Consider the following 19,840-nt stretch of genomic DNA (forward strand, 5'->3'; position numbering starts at 1 on the left):
AATTCTCTATAGGGTATTTGGCTGGGGTTTTTGACTAAAAAGCATACACAGAAGTTATTTTTGCAGGAGAACAACAATACAGAAACCTTCCCATTAGAGAGTTATTGGTATGATTGTATAAAGATACATGAATTAATGTGATTGATTTCTTTTTAATTTGATCTGACACATGAAAACATTACTTTAAAAATAAGCAGCCAATATACATGCTTAAAACAAAAAGCACATGAAACCAGAAAACTTAACCCAGCCAAGACATGAAAAACTCTGTGAAACTACCTCCAAGTACAGCAAGATTAACCTGCTAACTCCACACTTACATTATAAAGATGCTGAAAGTATTCTAAAGCACCTGTCTGAGCAAACCCCAAACAACAGACACACCCCAAATGCCACAAAAATCCCTCCCCTGACAAATAAACCCATGGTTTTAAAAAAATGATAGTGAATATTCAATAAGAAAATATAAATAATTGGCCACTGCCATGCCTGGCCACCTACTCTTTAAATCAGAGTTTTATTGTAAGCATGATCATTTGTGCAGAATGATCAATTTCTAAGACTTAATTCTGGCTATCTTCTAAAAGCTGCCTAGCATTTCTAATATTAATTGATTGTAGTTAAAGATCAGATGCATTTCACTACAATTTAAAGTTTCTGTTAATGATATTCAGGCAGGTAAATGCCTGTGTGTATGGAAGAGACATTACCAGACCATTTATTGCCCATTACCACCAAGAAAAGAAGCCCATACTGGAACAAACAGTGCAGCATTTCTGGCATTTGTTAAAGGGAGAAAGCTTTATAAGAAAAAAGAAATATCACTGATTTTTACAGGTGTTTAATAAAGATAAGCTGAAAAAGGGGTTCCTATTTTAAGCTTGGTGATAGCTAAAAATGCATTCAAATATGTTCAAAAGCAATCTGAAGTCTCCTAAAAATGGGTGTTTAAAAGTGTTCAAGGAAACAGTAAAAATGCAAATATTTGTCACATTATTGTAGGATATGGGACAAAAATGCTCATAAATTCAAAGAACCCTGCTGAGGCAAACTGCATTTCATTTAAATATGACATTATTTGGGAGTCATTAAAACAAAAATAATGTTTATCGGTTGCATTGTAAAGGTTACTGTGAGAAAACAGTCAAAGTTTGCCTGAACTCAAATGAGTGCTGAAAAGGACTGTGAGCATAACACCCTTAATTTCAATTGTTGTAGCTGTGCCATGGGAAATAAAAATACTAAATGTAATTGATGACTCAGTACTATAGAAATACTACAGTAAAAATAATGAGGATGTATCAGTATTTTCAAGACTCTTGGTCTGATAGTCTAATGGACTTCATACACAGTACAATGAAAATTAAAAAAGAAAAAATAAAAAGGGTGCCAATACTGACTGCTGACTTTTCACTCAGAAATGTGTTAAATCCCAAGAAGAAAGTATACAGTGCCTTGTGATTGCTACAAAATACATGCAACAGCTGTCATCCCTCTGTTCAAAGATCTTTACTATTTTTCATTTACAAACCCAGGTAATGGGACACTTAGGCTACATAGGAGTAGGCTAATATGCTGGGGTTAATATTAAGAGCCTAAATCTCACTCTTAAAAGCATCCAACCTTGCTGAAGAGAGATGGCTTCTAGCTGTAGCCATGAAGAGCCTTCTGCAACCCAAGTTAAAAATCTTCTGTTTACATGGACTTGCACAAGCCTGTCTATACCCCTAAAAAACATCATGAATAATGCTAAAGGATCCCCCAAAACCCTAGGGTTACCATTTTGAACCTTAAACCTTTCCCTGCAGTCATTCTGAACCATTAATTGCTGGTTATTTGTACATGGAAATCAAGATGTAGATGCACGCAGATCCCTTGATTACACAGACATTTAGTCAGTGGCTTTACTACTGTGAGTAGTTTTTGGTGAAGCAATCAAATTAAGCATCCCATTAAATATCTGATGTAGGTAAATCAGCTCTTAAAATTTGATCCATCTTGCATCTCCATCTCTTAGACTTGATTGTATTTGTGAAAATCAATCATGCACTTGCCTTAGTCCTGCCTTAATTCTGCCAATGAATTTAAACACACCACATACAGCACTATTATGTGGTTTAAATTCAGCTATGAAGACCCATTATGGTGCTGAGTTTAAATAATTCTGCACTGCACCCCTCTAAAGAGTGGCTTGCTTGGCCTCTCCATGAACTGGTCTCACTTCCAACCCATTTTTGTGTTTCTTTCCAATATGTCCCAAGCCACACAGTGTGAGGGGACAGGCACAAGGGCAGGGATGTTACTCTGCCTCTTAGTGCTGCTCAAACACTGTAGTTAAGCAGATGCTTATTTACAGTGCAACAGCCTATACCTAACACAGCTTCCTGAAGCTATTAAAAGTGGACACACAATAACTGCAAGCAGAATTTGGCTTATTGTCTCCACAGATTTGTGCTAATATACCAGTGTCTCAAGACATCACTTCATTTTCATAACAAGGACGAGATTTAATTTCTGCGGATTTCTATAAAAAGCAATTTGGAAACTTCTCAACAATGATATTGCTTCCCATAAATGCCAAATTGGTAAAAATATCATAAGAGGAAAACACAGCACACTGACAATATAATTTTTTCCAACTTAAGTACCAGCATTATTCAAAGACATTATACTGCTAAGTATCCAAATAATTCATTCATTTTAAGGATCGAAAGCATAATATTATTTTGTTAAATTAAGCTCTTGCTTTCCAAATCCCTCTTTTCCACTTAAACTGAGGGAATAAAGGCATCTAAAAACACATCAAAAAAGCGTGTGAGGCTTTTCAGTTTTCAGGGGCTGTTCTGTTCTAGTTGGGTTGGGCACTTCCCTTTTTGCTGATTACCAAAATCCAAAAGTAATTGCAATAACAATTGTAAATCCCTGATTTGGATGATAAAATGAGCCTCAAGCATCATCATCTCATTCCCACCTTCTACTACTTGCAGGAAGGAGGAGGTTGGTGAGGGAAACCATCATTCACCTCTAACTTATTGACACTGCTGTAATACAGTCTCTCCAGCTAAAAGGGAATTGTAACAACTCAAAGTGACTGTTTAAAATCATATCAAAGATCAAAATTTCTGACTATGGTAGCTTGGGCTTGGGGGCAGAGGGTAGGTAGCCTGGTTTTAAGCATAACCTATTAACTGAAGAATGTCAGGACTTTGTGGTCATTTAACACTCCCTATAAATGAAGACTTGATAACCATTATTGATCTCAGTTTTCCTGGAAGAGGATCCCTGGGCTCAGCAGTGAACAGTTTTGCTTCTCTTAGTTCATAAATACAAGAATAGGGCTATTGCTCAAATGCCACCCTAACTGCCGAAAATGAAATAAAAGTAAATTTCAGTGCAGTGTGGAAAGTAATACAGGTGTATTTCCACAGGGTTTTTCTGAGTAGATAGCCCAAGGTTAATATAATCTCAAATTTTCTTATGGGAAATACAGAATTGCCACAACTGACCTCTAGTATCATTTAAAAATATTTTCTTTGTGAAAGCCTACTCAAACCATAGAAGTATATAAGTTACTATTCTTATTTATTTATTGATCTTCCTTGTGCTACCATGGAACCGGAATACTTCTGCACATTCATGAATTCAGCCTAACAACACATAAGATGGGACTATGAGCATTTCTGCTGCCCAGGAAAGAAGCTGAGCCAGGGAATAGGAAGTGTTGGATTATTGTACCTGCAACACAACTGTGTCACAAGAAACAGCTGGGAATGCCCATTGTCTCTCCTGTCTTATTGTTTTGTCATTCAAGGCTTTTCCCCATTTTCCTTCTTCCTAGCTACTTCTCCTGAAAACTCTGCTATAGGCTCATGAAATCAAAAGCTGATGTCTAAAACTTTCTATGGAGCTGCCAGAAGCACCTCCATCACTGAAAATATATTATCACAGGATTTAAGCAGAGAAAATTAATCCCCTCCCTCTTTCCACTTTCCCTTCCCCAAAATGAGAAAAACCATCTCTCCATTTCCAGACCCCCAGGTCAGATTAAACCCTGATGTCAAAGAAGAGACCTAGAAAGAGGTGCACATCCCTTCCAATGAGGATTTAAGGAGAAGCTGCATGAGTAGATGAACTGTTGAACTCAGTCCTCTGTCTAAAAAATACATTTCATTGGGATTGTTAATGCATGATATAAGTACCCAAAAGATGCAACAGCATTCTGAAATATGAATTAAGGGCGTATTGCCATCTCCAGCAAAATAATAAAAGTACAGAGATTAAGAGGCAAGCATATCTTTTTGAATTGTAGAATAGGTTTATAGGTCTTCTAATAACAACTTTTACTCAAACCTTACATAAATAGGCTTATATGATACAAATATTATGTGGGCTATGTGGAAACTACAAGGTCCCTAATCATGTTTAGGGATTACTTGACAGAACAGAGACATTTCATTCCTATTGGACCTAGGGATTACAGCAAAGAAACATCTAATATTCCATTTTTTAATTTCATGCATTTTTTATTTACTTTTAATGATGCTGTATATATTCATCATCCTGAAATATTAAAACAGTATGAAAAAAGTAATAAATTGGTGGAAAATTTAGGGAATAGGAATGCAACAGCACGCAAATCATACACTATCAAGTGCTTGATACACATTTAAAATTACTGTCTAGTACAGCAAAGCCAAATTCCTGGCAGATTTCTGAAGCACAAAGTCACAATAAGAAGATCAGCAGAACAGACTGAAATAATAGAATATTCATCCCCCTAATCCATATGCAATTCTTTAGGGCTTTTTTTTAACAATGCATATGAGGTCTGACTGTATTCAGGATTTAAATAAGTTGTCTCTCTCTCTCTCTCTCACACACACACACTCTGTATATTGATAAAAAAAAAGTATATACAGTTATCATTTCTGCTCTACTGCACCCACATTGACAAGGTTAGCACATCTCCTCACACCTCAGATGAAACAATAGCATTTTAAACAACAAAAGTGTTAAAAGAAATACATTTATTCATACCATTGAAACCTCCTGTAACAGCTGTGTTGAAAGGAAGGAGTCCAGTTGCCTGGAAAAGGGATTTTTTTTTTGTTTAGTATTTTTAACTCTTTCCTACATGACTCTGAATAATTACTGATTAATTTAAAGCAATATTACATTTAGTTCCTGGCAATAAAATTTTGAAATCAGTATAAATTCTTTGAGATCATGCCTTTCCCTCCAGACAGATGCAATTTTAGATCTGGTATTGTATAAAGGGACAGAGACCTAGAGACAAGTAAAGCATCACCCAAAAGACAGATGCTGATGATAAGGATGGTCCATGCACAAAACGTGCTTGAGGACAGGAGAAGTGGAAGTGGAGTATAAAACTTCCATTGCCATGCTTGGGATTACCAAATTACTTTCAACCAGTGCAAAGGCACAACTGATCCATAGATGTTCCTCCAAACAGGAGAGTATGAAGAAATCCATCCCTTGTCATACAGAAATGCCAAGTCTGATCCTTAGACCAAGCAGGTTTTGCATAGGTTTAACTCCCTGATTAGGCTGCAAAATATCCCCACCCCACACTCACAGTCTAAGTGACATAAAATGAAGATACAAATGAATGATATAAAGATATAAAATGAATGTACCCAAACATAAGACATTTGCACCAGTAATGTATGTGTGGACTTGCTAAATAAAGGTGCTCACAAGTGATAATTATGATGGCCACATGCAGAAAGCAGCTTTCACAACCACCAGGACAGCTCTTGTCACAACTCTGTTAGTGAGGCGAAGGAGGACAGGTGATGGTACATGAAAAGCCATCTGCTAAGTGAGAAAGAGCAGCCACATCCTGTAGAAATCTGAATACCCAAATGTAGCCACAGGCTATTTGTAGTAACAGGTCTCATGAGAAATGGCCTGGGGTGGAGATTGCTGCCCAGCATTTTCCAGGACTTTGGGTTCCTACCTGGTGTGGGCCATGCTGGTCCAACCCTCTTGAAATCATGCTCATGTGTTATTAGCCAGACTGTGATATCAGTTGACATTGCTATTCGCATTGCAAGGTTACTTTTAATTCAACAAAGGCTAAACAAGCAATGTAGAAACATATTTAATGTAAGATTTTCTTTTTGCTGAGGAATCTGCTTACCTGCCCTTACTATGACACCTATCTACATTGACACAGACTCCAAACTTGCTGGTGCTTATTGCTTACAGGTATCTAATTATTACTGATATACAGGGGGGGAAAAAAACCCCTAAGCATACTGAAATCAGCAGTAGTGAAACTACAACAGGGCCAGAATACACCCATCCTGTGTGTATGTTTTGCAGGAAAGTAAGCAAAAGAAGAACCAGTCTTAAGAAATTATTTGATCTGTACTAATGAGAAAAGTGTGAAGTTGTACAAGGAAATAAACGACAAATGAACATAAAACTTCTCCTAGAAAATAGAAGCAAGATCTATGTTAGCAAGCAGGATCTAATAGTGCACAGTGAAGCTAGGAGAGAAAGCCTGACGGACGCCCTGCAGAGCTGCACTGGACCGAATCTGAAAAGCACAGGTGGCAGCAGCTCCGATGCAAATGTGCCACGTTTCTGTAAGACAGGGCAATTAAGTAAAAGTACAAAGTACCTTCTCATTTTGGGGGGAGAGTAAAAAAAGGCCACAGAAAGAAGCTGGCATTTATTGAAGAAGAATACAGATCACCCAGTGAAAATTAGGGTATGTCTGAAATACATGAGGGCTACTCTCCCTGTTGCCATCCTTTATTTTACAGGACAAAACAGAGCTCTATATGAGTTTCTATTTTAGTGAAGACAACAGTTTGTGTGACAGGGAAGGCTAGAAAAGAGCAGTACAGCTTTTGCCCAAATTGTATACTTTGTTCCAAAGCAGAGAGCTATTAAACCTTTTCTGCAAGTGTTTGTAAATACAGTAAACACTTTTTAATGTGCACAAAGAATATTTTGCTTCCTTGTATAGATTCAGAGAAGTCGATCAGCCACATTCTTTAGAAAGTTTCTAAGCAAGCAATGCAGGACATATATTTGGAATATGAAAGTTTAATCCTACTCATTAAAACATGACAAACTTATAATTAATTGAGAATGAAGTCAATAATGAGAACATCCTTCAATGTAATGATGTTGGTACTATCAGCTTGTAATATGGGAATATGCTGTAGAATGTGAAACATAATATGGAAAAATTACAAGTCGATTTAAAAAAAGAACAGCCTGAAAGTTTTGCCTTGAGTAGAATCTTTAAAACACAAATTTTAAATCCTCAGAAGTTACATTTTTCCAGTCTTCAAATGAGATAATACCTTATGTTGTTTTCCTGTGATGAGGAATAATTCAAGGTCTTACATTGTCTGATTAATCTCTCAACCAATATTTAGAAAAGGTTTCTCTTTGAGCTAATCAAACTTGACAAAAGCAATCTTCAAACTATGCCACATTCACTGATTTGTAAGATATCTCAAACTTGTGTTTTATTAAATGCAGTTTAAATTAGCAACAGCTCTAAATTCACCAGCTTATGACACCACCTTAATCTTGCCAAGAGGATGTAAGGTAGGCAAAAAGACTGCACATGCAGATTAAAATTATTAGGACAAGCTGGTTGTTCCTTTTTTTTTTTAAGAAGGATGCAGTTTAGTTTTAAGATTGCACTCTCTATTGCTCACATTACATTGCATTTTGGGGGATAGTTGCTGATGGCATTCAGTTTACTTTTTCTGGAGATAACTGCCCTGATCTTACTGCACAAGGTCTCCCCAGTGATCCCTCCAAATAATGCTCATTTCTTTATCCACAGAAAGAGGCTAAATTTTAATATACAATTTTATGACATGCTTTGGCTTTCAGTATCAAACAGTATCATTAGGTTAAAGGACATCACTCCAGAAGAGCAATGTTTTGAGGAGAACAATGAGTAAGGAAGCACTACAGCACTGCAGGTAAGGATCATTGTGGGGAAGCACATAAACACCATCCCAGCCTTCACCTTCACCAAGTGTTGTTAGTTTCCTTTCTTTCTGTGAGTGGCCATATGTGTGCAAACAGGATTTTCTCATGGTTTGAGAATGTGTTTAAATTTGGTTGCCTGACTCTGAGCTCTAAAAGAGATTCCCGAGTTAGCACAGCTAAGCAGGAGGGGGAAAAACTGTGGGAGAGATATAAGTATTAATTCCCTACTGCAACTGTTCCAAGAGGAAATCAGGCCTCCAGCTCATTCTTCCTCTCAAGTCACACTTAAGTTCTGGATAAATAAGTTTCTGAGCTACTGACTGCCCTCTATTTCCTCCTCATGGCTGTGCGCAACCAAGAAACTGCATTTCTGGCAATGTCTATGATAAAATAACACAATGCTCCATTAACAAAGCCTCACGTGTTTTAGAAGTTGCTAGTGCAAATCTTTTTGGGACTCATGGAAGGATATTCAAATATTGGGTAACATACTCTGACTGGGAAGACTGTCAATAGAGTTTCTCAATTTGTTTATATAAATGGGCCAACACTTTTAAAAGCACTTCAGAGCACTTAACTAAAGCAAACAAGCACTTGAACTTTAAATATCTAGCAAGAGAAGTCATTGACAAGTATGACTTGACTTAGTAAATTCTAATATCTTTGCAACCTTTCATTCATACAATCTCTTCATGAAGAGAAGCACCAGGCTCCCATCTCAACTCCAGCTCCGCTCTAAGATACAGAATGAGTGGGGTGAGGAACAGCCTAGTCCCCTTTTAATTCTTTTTGTTAAAGCCAACAGCTTTGCTTCTTCCTATACAGGGATCCTGGGTCCATAATAGTCTTTATAAAGCAGCTTCCTGATTTTGAATACCATTCTCTCTCTTGTTTGACCCTTAAAGTAGGATTACTTCATTTTATAAACTTTGTTTTCCCTGATATCCATGGTACCTAAGCCTTAATTTGGGAATATAACATTTACCAAACACCATCCTACTAATTCCCAAAAGGTCTGGGGATAGCTTTCTATACTCAGGACTAGGGTGCCTTTGGTAAGTGGTCTCATCATGGTGCCACTGTCACGTGCATTCTTTCTATCTTCATATTTATAGCACAGCTCTTCCTAGCTACTGCATTATACACAACCACAGTGCTCATTTCCTGGCCAAATCAGTGTGATCTGATTCACATACACTTCTCTGCTGACAAACCAGCACCCAAGTGAGTAAGACAAAAGATTATTCTGGAGTTTTGGATGGTTTGGAGTTTTTTTAAACTGATGTCTAGCTCAAGTACTAAATTGTCCCCTATAAACAAGAGGGTGGTGTTTAAAATAAGTACTTCTGATCCGTAACAGGTAAATCTCATTCCCTAAAATCCTGCAACATATCTTGATTTTTTTTCCTCTCATAATGTGACAGAAAAGAGGTGGCAGAAAAACCCCTTTATTTTAACCTGGTCTTCACCATCTTAGAAAAAGGAAATAAAGTATTTTTAAGCTATATTCTGTAGCTCAATGGCCACATTGGGATTTTAGTTTGCTAGTTTTAGGAGACATGCAGCATGTTCTGGAACTGGGTGCTTGGGATTTGTGCTGATTAGTCTGGTTATGAAAATTCTCGAAACAGTGTTTTGGTAGGAAAAAACCCTACAGTTGATACAGCTGAAAATATGAAATACTCAGTGCTAAAACCTCAGACTATGCATAGTTCCTAAAAGAAACAGCTTTGAAAACTCTTTGAAATACCATGCAAGTCATAATTGGGTTTTAATGCATAAAACGGCTCAGTAATTTAAATGTTTGGAAAAGAAAACAGTCTTTGCTAGAGTTTATGAAGTGATAAGTCTATTTCTTGGAATGATTAACTATGCAACCTGATTTTGAACACAAGCATGTCCTAGCATATGCTCCCCACAGCTGACACTGTGAGAGCATACAGTTTTACCAAATTAATATTCCAATTCTGATATTAGAATCCCATTCCTCACCTCCCTGCCTTGAGTAAGTGCCTTGGTTTCTACAGAAGTAGTTTTACTTCCTATTCTCAAACAAGTGAAATCAGGATTAAGGTCTGCTCCTCATGCATTTGGTTCTACTGAGTGACAAATTAGATTTGTATGTACAGGATGTACATACATAGATACAAATGTATCATTGTATCAGAAACTTAAAAAAAACCCCAAAAAATAACCCCAAATCCAGAAAATGAATGACATTCAAGGATAATACAATACTCATTCACTCATAGAAAATTTTTAGTAGCAAATGCATATTAGAAAAACAGATGAAGTACAGCCAGGACGGCATAAAGAATTCTTTTGGGGAAGTGTGCCCCAAATAATGTCCCATTTTAGAACAGTAATAAAACAAGACTATGACAAAAGAAGATGCAATTCAGTTTTGAACTCACTGCAAATAAGTAACAAGATCTAATAATTTAGAAAGTCCTTAAAGAGCCCATGGCTTTGGTAGAAATTAATCAAATGGTGAGGTGAAATTAAAGAATGGAAGAATAAACTTAGGCAAGATGACCTGAGAGAGAAAAAGAGACAAAAACAGTGAAAAGAAACAGACCCAGGGAAAGTACTATTTCATTCTAATAATAGATTCATCAACAGAATATCTGTATGCACTAACACCTAATTTGAGCATCCTGAATTCTGGTCCTGATTTCCCGAGATGGCAACTACAATATTAAAAAAATACTTAAATTGCTCATTACTAGAAATAGATTGATTTGCATGAGAAAAATGCCGAGTTAAGATTCCAATTTCATTTACGAATATTAAGATCCTAAAATAAAGTCTGAAAGTAAGTCCTAACTCCCAGGCTAACACTTCCCTCCTGCTGGTGACAGCATCATTGCCCCTGGGACCTGGGAAATGCCATATATGGTGGCCACAGGGAACAGAATGTTTGTGTGAGCCCTGAAAACCTGAACAAGGGCTCAGGAGATGAGTGTGACAACTTGTAATCCTATCTGGTATTCAAAGACAAACAAACAGAGAAACGTCCAAGTGGGAAACACCATCAACAGCAAAAGGCCAGACTTTACTTATGCCACCTGAGCAAAAGACATGGACATGCTCAACTATTTCTCTGTAGTTTTTACTCCTTCAGTAAAACTTGCTGGTGCACACAACTACTTTATTTTTAAGTATATAAATGTAAAATTGACTAAAGACACATGAGTTAACCCTACTGCAGAAGCCAATTGCCAGAGTAATCCAATAGGGTGCATGTTGGACACATGATGATGGCTGATATTCAGCACATTTCAAATTGCTTACTGGTTTTGGGTTTTAAATTGCTCACCAAAGACTAACTTTAGTTATATTTGGGTGAGGTTTTTGGGGGGATGGGGGGAGAGAGGGGAGTGGATGGTATTAAATTTAATAGAAACAAATCACCAAGGTATTATAAAAACAACAGTTAATTTACCTGCTGCTCTAGAGAATAGCTTGGGAATATAAATTTGAGCTTTCCCATACCTACAGCTCTAAGCTAAACATTAGGTTGTCTGAATTGTCTTCATCCCCTGAACACTACATGTGAGAACTTAATTTTGTGTTCTAACATTTTAAGTAGAGTTGCTTATATAGTTAAGAGCCGCCTTAAAGCTCCTCAGAACAATTCTGAAGTACAAGATAGCCCTTCATTTTGAAGGTAAGAGTCTCAACTTATAGGGCCTTCAGCCACTAACCCTTCTCTCATCCATAAGTGTCTAACACGTTCCCCTTTTAAACTCACTGAACACTTACAGCAGTCAAAATACATTTTTTAACACCACTAAAACGCTGTCTCTGATGACCTGGGACTCTACAAAGTTCAAGAGCAGGAGCAAAATTTGAAAGGTTGGTTTAAAGATTAAGCCTGAGCCCTTGGTGCACCTGAAGGGACGCACTTCAGGAGGCAAACACCCCTCCCACTGCTGGCTGTGGCCTCCCACCCCCCGGCAGCTGCGGCGTGCTCGTTCCACCAGACAAATGGGAGGAGAGGGAGCGAACCCCCTTCATGGACTCACCATCCTTTTCTAGTCACATTCACTACGCATTGCATTAGAAAATCGTAACGGTGTTAAAATATTTTGGCAGGATTTGTTATGGCCAGATCACTCACTTCCTTTGGGACACACAAAGCCTCCTCTGGCAATGAAACAGCCCAAATGTCAGCAAATCCTATAGAACAGAAAAGGGTCTGTCAATGTAAAGCCTAAATGAATATCCAGTTAAGCAAAACAAAACAAAACTGTATAACATAAAAAAGCACATACAGAAAAAAGAAACAACCTAGAAATATGCACTTTTTATTAAGGTTTCTTCTTTTTTTTTTTCCCCCACCCTCCAGAAACTTTTGAACAGCATTACAATGAATTCATCACAAGGTGCTATTAGAGCACAAGCTCCCTCCAAGTGTTACCAATTCACGGACAGATTAGAGGGCACATTAATAACATAGTTAATATGAAGTGTTTAGAGCCTTTACGTCGGTGACAAATACGACTCAGCCAAATTTCCTGACCATTGAGGCCACGGAGGAACAATTTGGTAGATTTCATCAACAGTTCTAATTATGTTCCTGTCAAGTCGAGAACAAAGTAATCCATAACTGGGGGGCTGCTCGGAGACAGTGTCACGTGAGAGTAATTTATGCCCAGGGCCCTCGCTGTAGTTAGTGTGCACAATGCTTGACTAACAAGTGGGTTCAAAAAAAGGAATTTATTAGGGAAAACACAGCCCTCCAGCTCCGAGCAGCTCATCAGGTGCAGGCTTAGCAGGAGTTATGAGGCAAAGTCTTCTTGTTTATAAAAGCATCTAAAGTCCAGACTGGCCTCAGCAGGTTTAAACCATAGGATTTTAACCCAAGGCTTCTGCTGGAGCTAGGTAAGCCCACTGCCAAGGCCGGGGTGCAACCCAGCCCCCTTTAAAATCATCTCAGTCCTTGGGACAGTGGCAGTACCACCTCAGAGGCCAAGCGGTACCAATGCCCTTTTGCAATCCTATAAATAACCCACTAATGAAAGATGCAAAGGCATTATTAGTAACAGTAAACTAAAATGTCACAATACACGATGTGTTTCTTACCACAGCCCAACTGGGAAACAGGCTGAGAAAGGGAAAGGGAGGGGAGGAAGGTAAGTGGGGAGAAGCTGTCATGTAATTTTGAGTCATTTTCCACTGTGATCTATATTGGGATACAGCTTCTATCCTTTCAAACAGGATCATTTTATACATGACACTCTTGCCGCATTTCACAAAAAGGCAGGAATGTCTCCCTAGTGCTCAAAGTGCAAAGCCTGGCAGCGGTCATCCAGGATCAGTTACTGGCATATGCAGTGAGATGTTAGAGAAAATAAAATGATGCATTCCAAATGTATTTAAGAACATTGTCTGTACACAGAGGGTAAAATAACGTTAGCAAAAAATTAGATCCATGTAAGAAACACAAAGCACTTAATGGGTTTTAAAGCACAGTTTTCTGAAGGTTCTGTTCCAGGATGGCTGACCTCTTCACCCACATTTCCCACTGCTAGAATGGGTACAGGTATGCAGATTTGTACCCACATGACCTATCTTGCCAACGGATTTTAGACTATAACAATGCTATTGGCTTCACTAAACTATTGGTCTTAGCTACATTTTAAATTACTAGTTGACCACTGGCACAGAGGAAATGCAGAAGTACACCTAAACCCTCAGCTTCTCCTTTCACAATCTGCTGAAGTTTCTTATCCAGATTTGCTTGAACCTGTAAATTCACTGATATCGAGTCTAGGGACTTTCCCAGCACCTACTGAGTGGGACAGGATTAGTCTCATATAACTGAAGCATCACAGATTCATGATTACTTGCTCCCAAGGACGAAAAAAAACCAAAACATTTTAAAAGCAGTGCTGGCTTTGCAAAGAGGCAAAGAGGAAAGGGAAGAATGCAGTCCCATTCTACAGATGTGAAAAGAGAAACCTTCCTGCAAGTCAGGGAGACAGTAATTCAGAAGCCAAGCAATGCCTGGACGTTCCAATTCCCAGACTCGTGATTCAGTCACAAGACATGCTTCCTTTCCTGGTGAAATGTCATGCTGCCGCATGCTTCTGCTACAGAACACATCCTAACCAAGTGTAGCAAAAGCATGATGATCCCATTAAGTATCTAACATCTAATACCTTGTGAAAACTAATTTAGTGCTTTATCAAATCTCTAGTTTGTATGTAGAGCATAAACTGGCTACATTTGCTAATAGGGCAGATTGACCCATCCCATATATTATCAAACCACATCAAAGTCTGCTGGAGGACGTAGCCTTAGCTACTTATTATCCCTTGCATTAACTCTCTCACTAGCTACTCAGCCAATATATTTTCCTGTAATACATCTGTCATGATTTTGCAGGAAAATCAGCAATTCTGAACAGTGCAGCAGTTAGATAACAGGACTAAACCCATCATGGTCGCCTGGCTTTCCAATCTACTGCTAATTGGCATGGACAGAAGCCCTTAGAGCTGGGCTTGCACAACAGCACACCACTGCTGGGCCCCAGAGATTTGGCCTCTTAGTTAGATTTGTATTTTTAGAGCTTGAGTCATTTATATGATTTCTTCATGATTTATTACATGCAAGAGAAATAAAGTTGGATGCCAACACCTTCAAATCTACAAGATTTTTTTTCTTCCTTTTGGCAGAAAAAGGTTTTATTTTGCAAGAGAACATGTGGCTTAGTAATCAGGAAAAAAGTGCTAGAATATTAGTAACAATAATGTTGGCAACATTAGATACAATGAGAACATCTTTCTTGGCTTGGATGCTGTGCAATCATATTCCCACGTGCTTATTTAGGGTCTTACTTGTGGCACTGTATAATGAATTATATATCTGAAGCCATGTTTCTAACTGTCTGGGAACTTGCATATATGGCTAATAGAAGGTCTGGATGGTTGTTTTGTTTTAAATTAACAATTGCTACTATTTTCTGATAGATAGTGTTTGTCTTTGGACTTGGAAACCCTGAGTCATTATACATGGATCTCTTACTGACCTTTCTGACCATTTAACTACCTGTCATCACTGGAGTTAGTGGTGGAATATGAAAAATAAACTAAATTAACAAAATACTCCTTCAAACAGAAATCCACTCAACAGAAATAAAAGATTCTTTCACATTGCATATGTGATTGTATGTAGTTCTGAAATAAAATTATATCCATCATACCACTCTAGTTGTCCACATTTAATCTGACATTTATTTTCTCTTTATGACTTCTCAATCACTCGCATCTTCTTTTCCCTTATAACTTCTGTCCCCTCATGTCTTTAAACATGAATGTAAACAAGTAAAAGGCATTAGGGAGGCATGTGGAGGTATTATTAGGTGGTTTGTATAGTTTTCTTGGTGATCCCTGATCCCATTGTTGATGGATCATTTTTAATCCAGAGAATATTAAAAACTGCTTACAGCCCAGCTGTGGTTTAGTATCACCAACAAAGGCAGGCCAATGCAGTAGTTTTTCTACAGAGTAAAACTTCTAACAAGTAACTTCTAACAGCTTTCAGCCAGGGGAAATAAATTAGACAATAACAACAACAACAAGGTGGGCAGTGAGTTAAAACACCACAATTCTATGTTTCTGAATTGAACTACAAGTCTTTGGAGCTTCATCCCTCCCCCTTTCCCTTCCCTCTATATTTTTCTTCTTCTGTTTTTATGTTGAAATCACAGGAACTACGCAGCCTAGCAAGGCTGTAATCACTCAGCGGGAACCTGGCACAAGCACAATGCAACCACCAGCCAGGCAGCAGGAAACTGAAGGAAATCTCTCTCTCTCCCTCCCCCCCAGGTTTCTTAAAAGGGGCTCGGCGTGAATGAATCTTCCCGGTAGCCACCAACAATTTCTTATTCCTTCCGAGCAATCATCAATTTCAGCATCAAGTGGTTTAGTGGCTCTACAACTGGTAGTGGCAGCGGAGTAAGCCCAGCATGCAAACGTTTTGGCTAATTTAAAACCCTTGTGCTGCCGAATCAAACATGACAAGACAACAGTAAAAAGAGAGGCTATTATCCCAAATGAGAGTCGGCGGATGGCTGAAATTGGCTTGAGTGGCAGAGACAAAAGAGGTGGAAGGAGCAGGGACAACCAGGCATGATAATAGCAGATACAGCGTGCACTTTCTCCCCCACCCCCAGTGCATTCACACGCATCCCACCTGGAGGAAAAAAGGCAACATTTCCAAGTTTCATGGCCAGGAAGAACAAATACACTTAAGAAGATTCAAAATAAATTAACACCTGGTAAAGCATCTGCCCCATGGATATGGGGAAATGTAACTTAAGAGACTTCAGGGTGCTAGCGTTCCTATTGAAAGGGAGCTCTTAAGTTCCCTTTCAATAGGAACGCTAACACCCTGAAGACAAGACCTGTCATTTCCTACCTGAATTCATGTCCTGCTGCCCCAAATTCATTCCCATGAGTTGAGAAGCAACTGAGATAGGAGAGAATAACTTCAATATGGGAATAATCTGTGGCGTGGCTACTCATGAATAGCTGCTACACACAACCAGCACACAAAGAGCCCAGATCTCAAAGAGCTGCTGGGGAGGAAATGTGGAGGGCAGAGGAATTAATTTTGTAAGGCAATTGGGAGACCACAAGCATTCTCACGATGTTGAGAGCCATGAACCCTGGTGATGGCTTGCAGCTCACAGAATGATGACCTGTGGGATCACTGGAGAGCAAGCAAGTTGTCTTTTGCAAGATTAACAATTTAAAAGTGCTGAAATTAATTTTGTTTAATAGCTGTGGGTGCAGACTCCTTACAAAGTAGGTTGCAAGGTCAGCAAGCCTCCAAAAGCCTTTTAAAATGCAGCTTTTTATAGGGACTGTAGATTTAGGGTGGCTTAGGGCTTAAAGATCTAAAAAGCAAAAGAGGGGTAAGAGGTCATTTCCTACCACTTCCAAATCTTGGGTGAAGACATGTTCTCTGTTTTGCTTCTCACTATGACATACAATTATTGGTATATTCAAAGCTACTTGAGGCAGTATACGTTTCTTAGGGTACACAAAGTGAAAAAAGACAAAATCAACCATGAGAACCAGATCAACCAGCACACAGCAGGCTCATCAGACTCATACTGGAACGTGTCCACCTGTGTTGCAAAAAAGCAGTGGGAGATGAGAAAATAAATCTGGGAGACGAGAAAATAAATCTAGGAGACTGGGAGGGGAAAGACAAGGGCAGGGGGAGTGCTCACACCCTTGCCATCATTCAGAAGTAGTTCACCTGTGATTCACATCTGCCTCCTTATACAAGATCATTACGCTCTAAATTACTGTACTGTACAGAGTGTTTCAAGGAACAGCTGGGCTCAACACTAAAACCAAAACCAACCATTTAAAAGGGATGTGCTCAGCTTCACACCCTAGTACATGTGAGCTATTGCTCACAACACAGTAGAATCTGCTGATTAGTGCTCCCCTTCTAGGATACTTTTCTCCTACATTTTTGCCAACAGCATCCAACTAACTGCACAGGTAAAGTTCAGAGCATGTGCCAGTCTGGGAAATAGAAACAGGGAATGAATTTTGCGCCACTGTGTAAGATGGTCTGAATTTGCTGAAATCAAGCAACACTGCCTTGAAAGATATTTGCATTGCATGCAGGTGGACCTATGTGAAAGGCAGACTCTGAATTTAAAGAGCAGTCCAACCTCACAAAAGCATGCATCCCAATGCAAAGAAACATTCTGTATGTATAGAAACCCACTTGGTCTTGCAAACATATTCAGGGAACTGAGAACCCCTGGAGGAGGAAACAATCACAAAGGATACAGGACATGGGTTTGTTACATCCTGCCCCCTTCTTCTAAATCTTTTCCCCCATAACATGAAGGAAACATGTGGCTAAGTTTTCAAAGAAAAACCAAAACCAGTAACACGCCAAGCATCAGGCATGCCAGCTGCTCCTAGACAGCCCACCCTGGGGACAGGTAACTGTCACCCAGGAGAGAAACCTTTGTCACCCAGCTACACAAGCAAGCAGAACCCTCCAGCCTTTGCAGCGTGTTTTCCTGCGTAACCAAACTTCCTTACTGTGATCCTGCAGACAGAGGGGCCCCTTCCCTGGCAATGAGGTATCTGATGGTCATTAGGGAGGACAGAATTAATTCTGCTGTGAGCCTGGTGCTGACAGTGGCCAGAGTGAACACACCAGCCATTTTTCTCAGCCTCTTCCACAGGGAGTTGGAACAAAGAAAGGAGCTCTGGGGAAATACTGAAGGCATTACAAGAAAATAATTTTAGATTCATATGAATACTGTCACCGAACACTGTGTGCTTTCAGGCTGACATATGCTAGTGTATGTGGTGTTTGTTTAGTTTTTTCTTCTCAAAGTTGAATTCATATCCTCAAACAGCACTCCAAGACAAGTTCAGTTCACAGTTCAGCAAGAAACTGCTTAAAAGGCAAGCATGATACAGGTCCTTAGGGCATCTCATCCATCCTGCACTTGGATGGCATACTCCACCAAGGGACCCCATTAGGAAGGAAGGGCAAACTGAAATCCTAACCCAAAGCAGCCTGAAACAGCACCAGCATAGTTGTGTAGCAGCGATGGATGAGCCTCCATTTGTCTTCAAAGCATGGGAAGCCAATATATCTGCTTCAGAGCAAACTCAACTTTACTTTCCAACCTTGTTGTGTACTTAAAGCTAAAATGTATATCATCTTTCTATCCATGGATAAGGCAGCAAAGAAGTGTCACCCAAGATGCCAATTAGACTGGAAGTGATGCACTTCCAGTGCAACTCCATACAGGAAAACACCCTGAGATACACTGTTTAAAATCAATTGCCCAGGAAGGCATTGCCACGAGCTACAAACAGTTTCCCTTCCCCTCCACACAATGGAATAAACCAGAAGTGTCTTATGCTAGTACAAAGCTTGCTGGAAAATGCAGTTGCTGTAGGAATGCTATCAATACCAGAGGTATCACAGATCCTACTCTCCCTGCAGAAGGTTAGGCCCGTCCAAGCAGGAAGAAACAATATGTTTGTTCTGTGGCCAAAGTAATTACAGACTTGCGTATATTGCTTTATATTTCTCTCCTCATAAAAGAGCTTTGTATTGGTGTTGAACAAGCTGAGTTATGAGACTGGAAGTCTCCAACCTTAGGTCTGGCAGAAGTAGAAAGAGCTTCACTCACTTCAGGAAAGGTGATTCTATGTATGCCAAGACTGAACATGGCCAAATATTCAATATTGCCCATTAAAATATTTAAGCTTAAACAGTGGAATTCCCTCATGGATAATATATTAAAGTATATATCTTCAGACTTCTCTTCACATGTTAGTGTAGCAATGATATTGCAGGAGGAACTCCCATACTTCTTCCATGGGGGCAGTTCTAAAGGAGAACACAGATCCAAACTGTAGCATGAAACATGCTTGACAGAAGAATATTATGTTTTTGAAAGCTGGTTACCTGCTTATAGGAATCTCTATCCAGGGCTCTTATTTACAGTTCAGGGGTATCTATTGTTCCAGGTGAGATCCTCCTGCATCAGGAACAATGCACCAAGTGAATGAGAGAAGACCACCATGACCAAGACACACTGCAGCTCAAAGGGACCAGCCAGAGAGCTGCTGGGAACACACGTATTTCTTGTGCTCCAGCCAGGAGCCTAAACCTAAAGGTGACCCTGTCCTGGTGTAGCACCATATCACCTCCAGCGCCAACTAGGCTGACCAGAACTGGATCTATCTGCCTTCCTATTCAGTTCATATCAGGAAAAAAAAGAGTGAGAAAAAAAAATGAGAGGGGAAAAAGCAAGCAAGGTCAGGCACTTATGTATGAGCCA

The 19,840-nt window shown here is 39.2% G+C and overlaps 1 protein-coding gene across 11 annotated transcripts in view; it reads right to left on the reverse strand.

Annotated features, from left to right (window-relative positions):
- Positions 1-19,840, reverse strand: part of ESRRG (estrogen related receptor gamma) — a 392,291-nt gene that overhangs the window by 214,512 nt on the left and 157,939 nt on the right. For 4 of the 11 annotated variants that reach the window (XM_077175921.1, XM_077175918.1, XM_077175919.1 and 1 more), the window contains one exon: positions 12,018-12,171. The exons of 5 other annotated variants lie outside the window; for them this stretch is intronic. In XM_077175921.1, coding sequence (XP_077032036.1) covers positions 12,018-12,052 — 35 coding nt within the window. In that variant the 5' untranslated portion in view covers positions 12,053-12,171. The remainder of the gene's footprint in view (positions 1-12,017; positions 12,172-19,840) is intronic. 2 more of the 11 variants (XM_077175924.1, XM_077175925.1) reach the window with 1 other exon arrangement.

The sequence above is a fragment of the Agelaius phoeniceus genome, chromosome 3 (assembly GCF_051311805.1).
Source record: "Agelaius phoeniceus isolate bAgePho1 chromosome 3, bAgePho1.hap1, whole genome shotgun sequence".
NCBI classification, from domain to species: Eukaryota; Metazoa; Chordata; class Aves; order Passeriformes; family Icteridae; genus Agelaius; species Agelaius phoeniceus.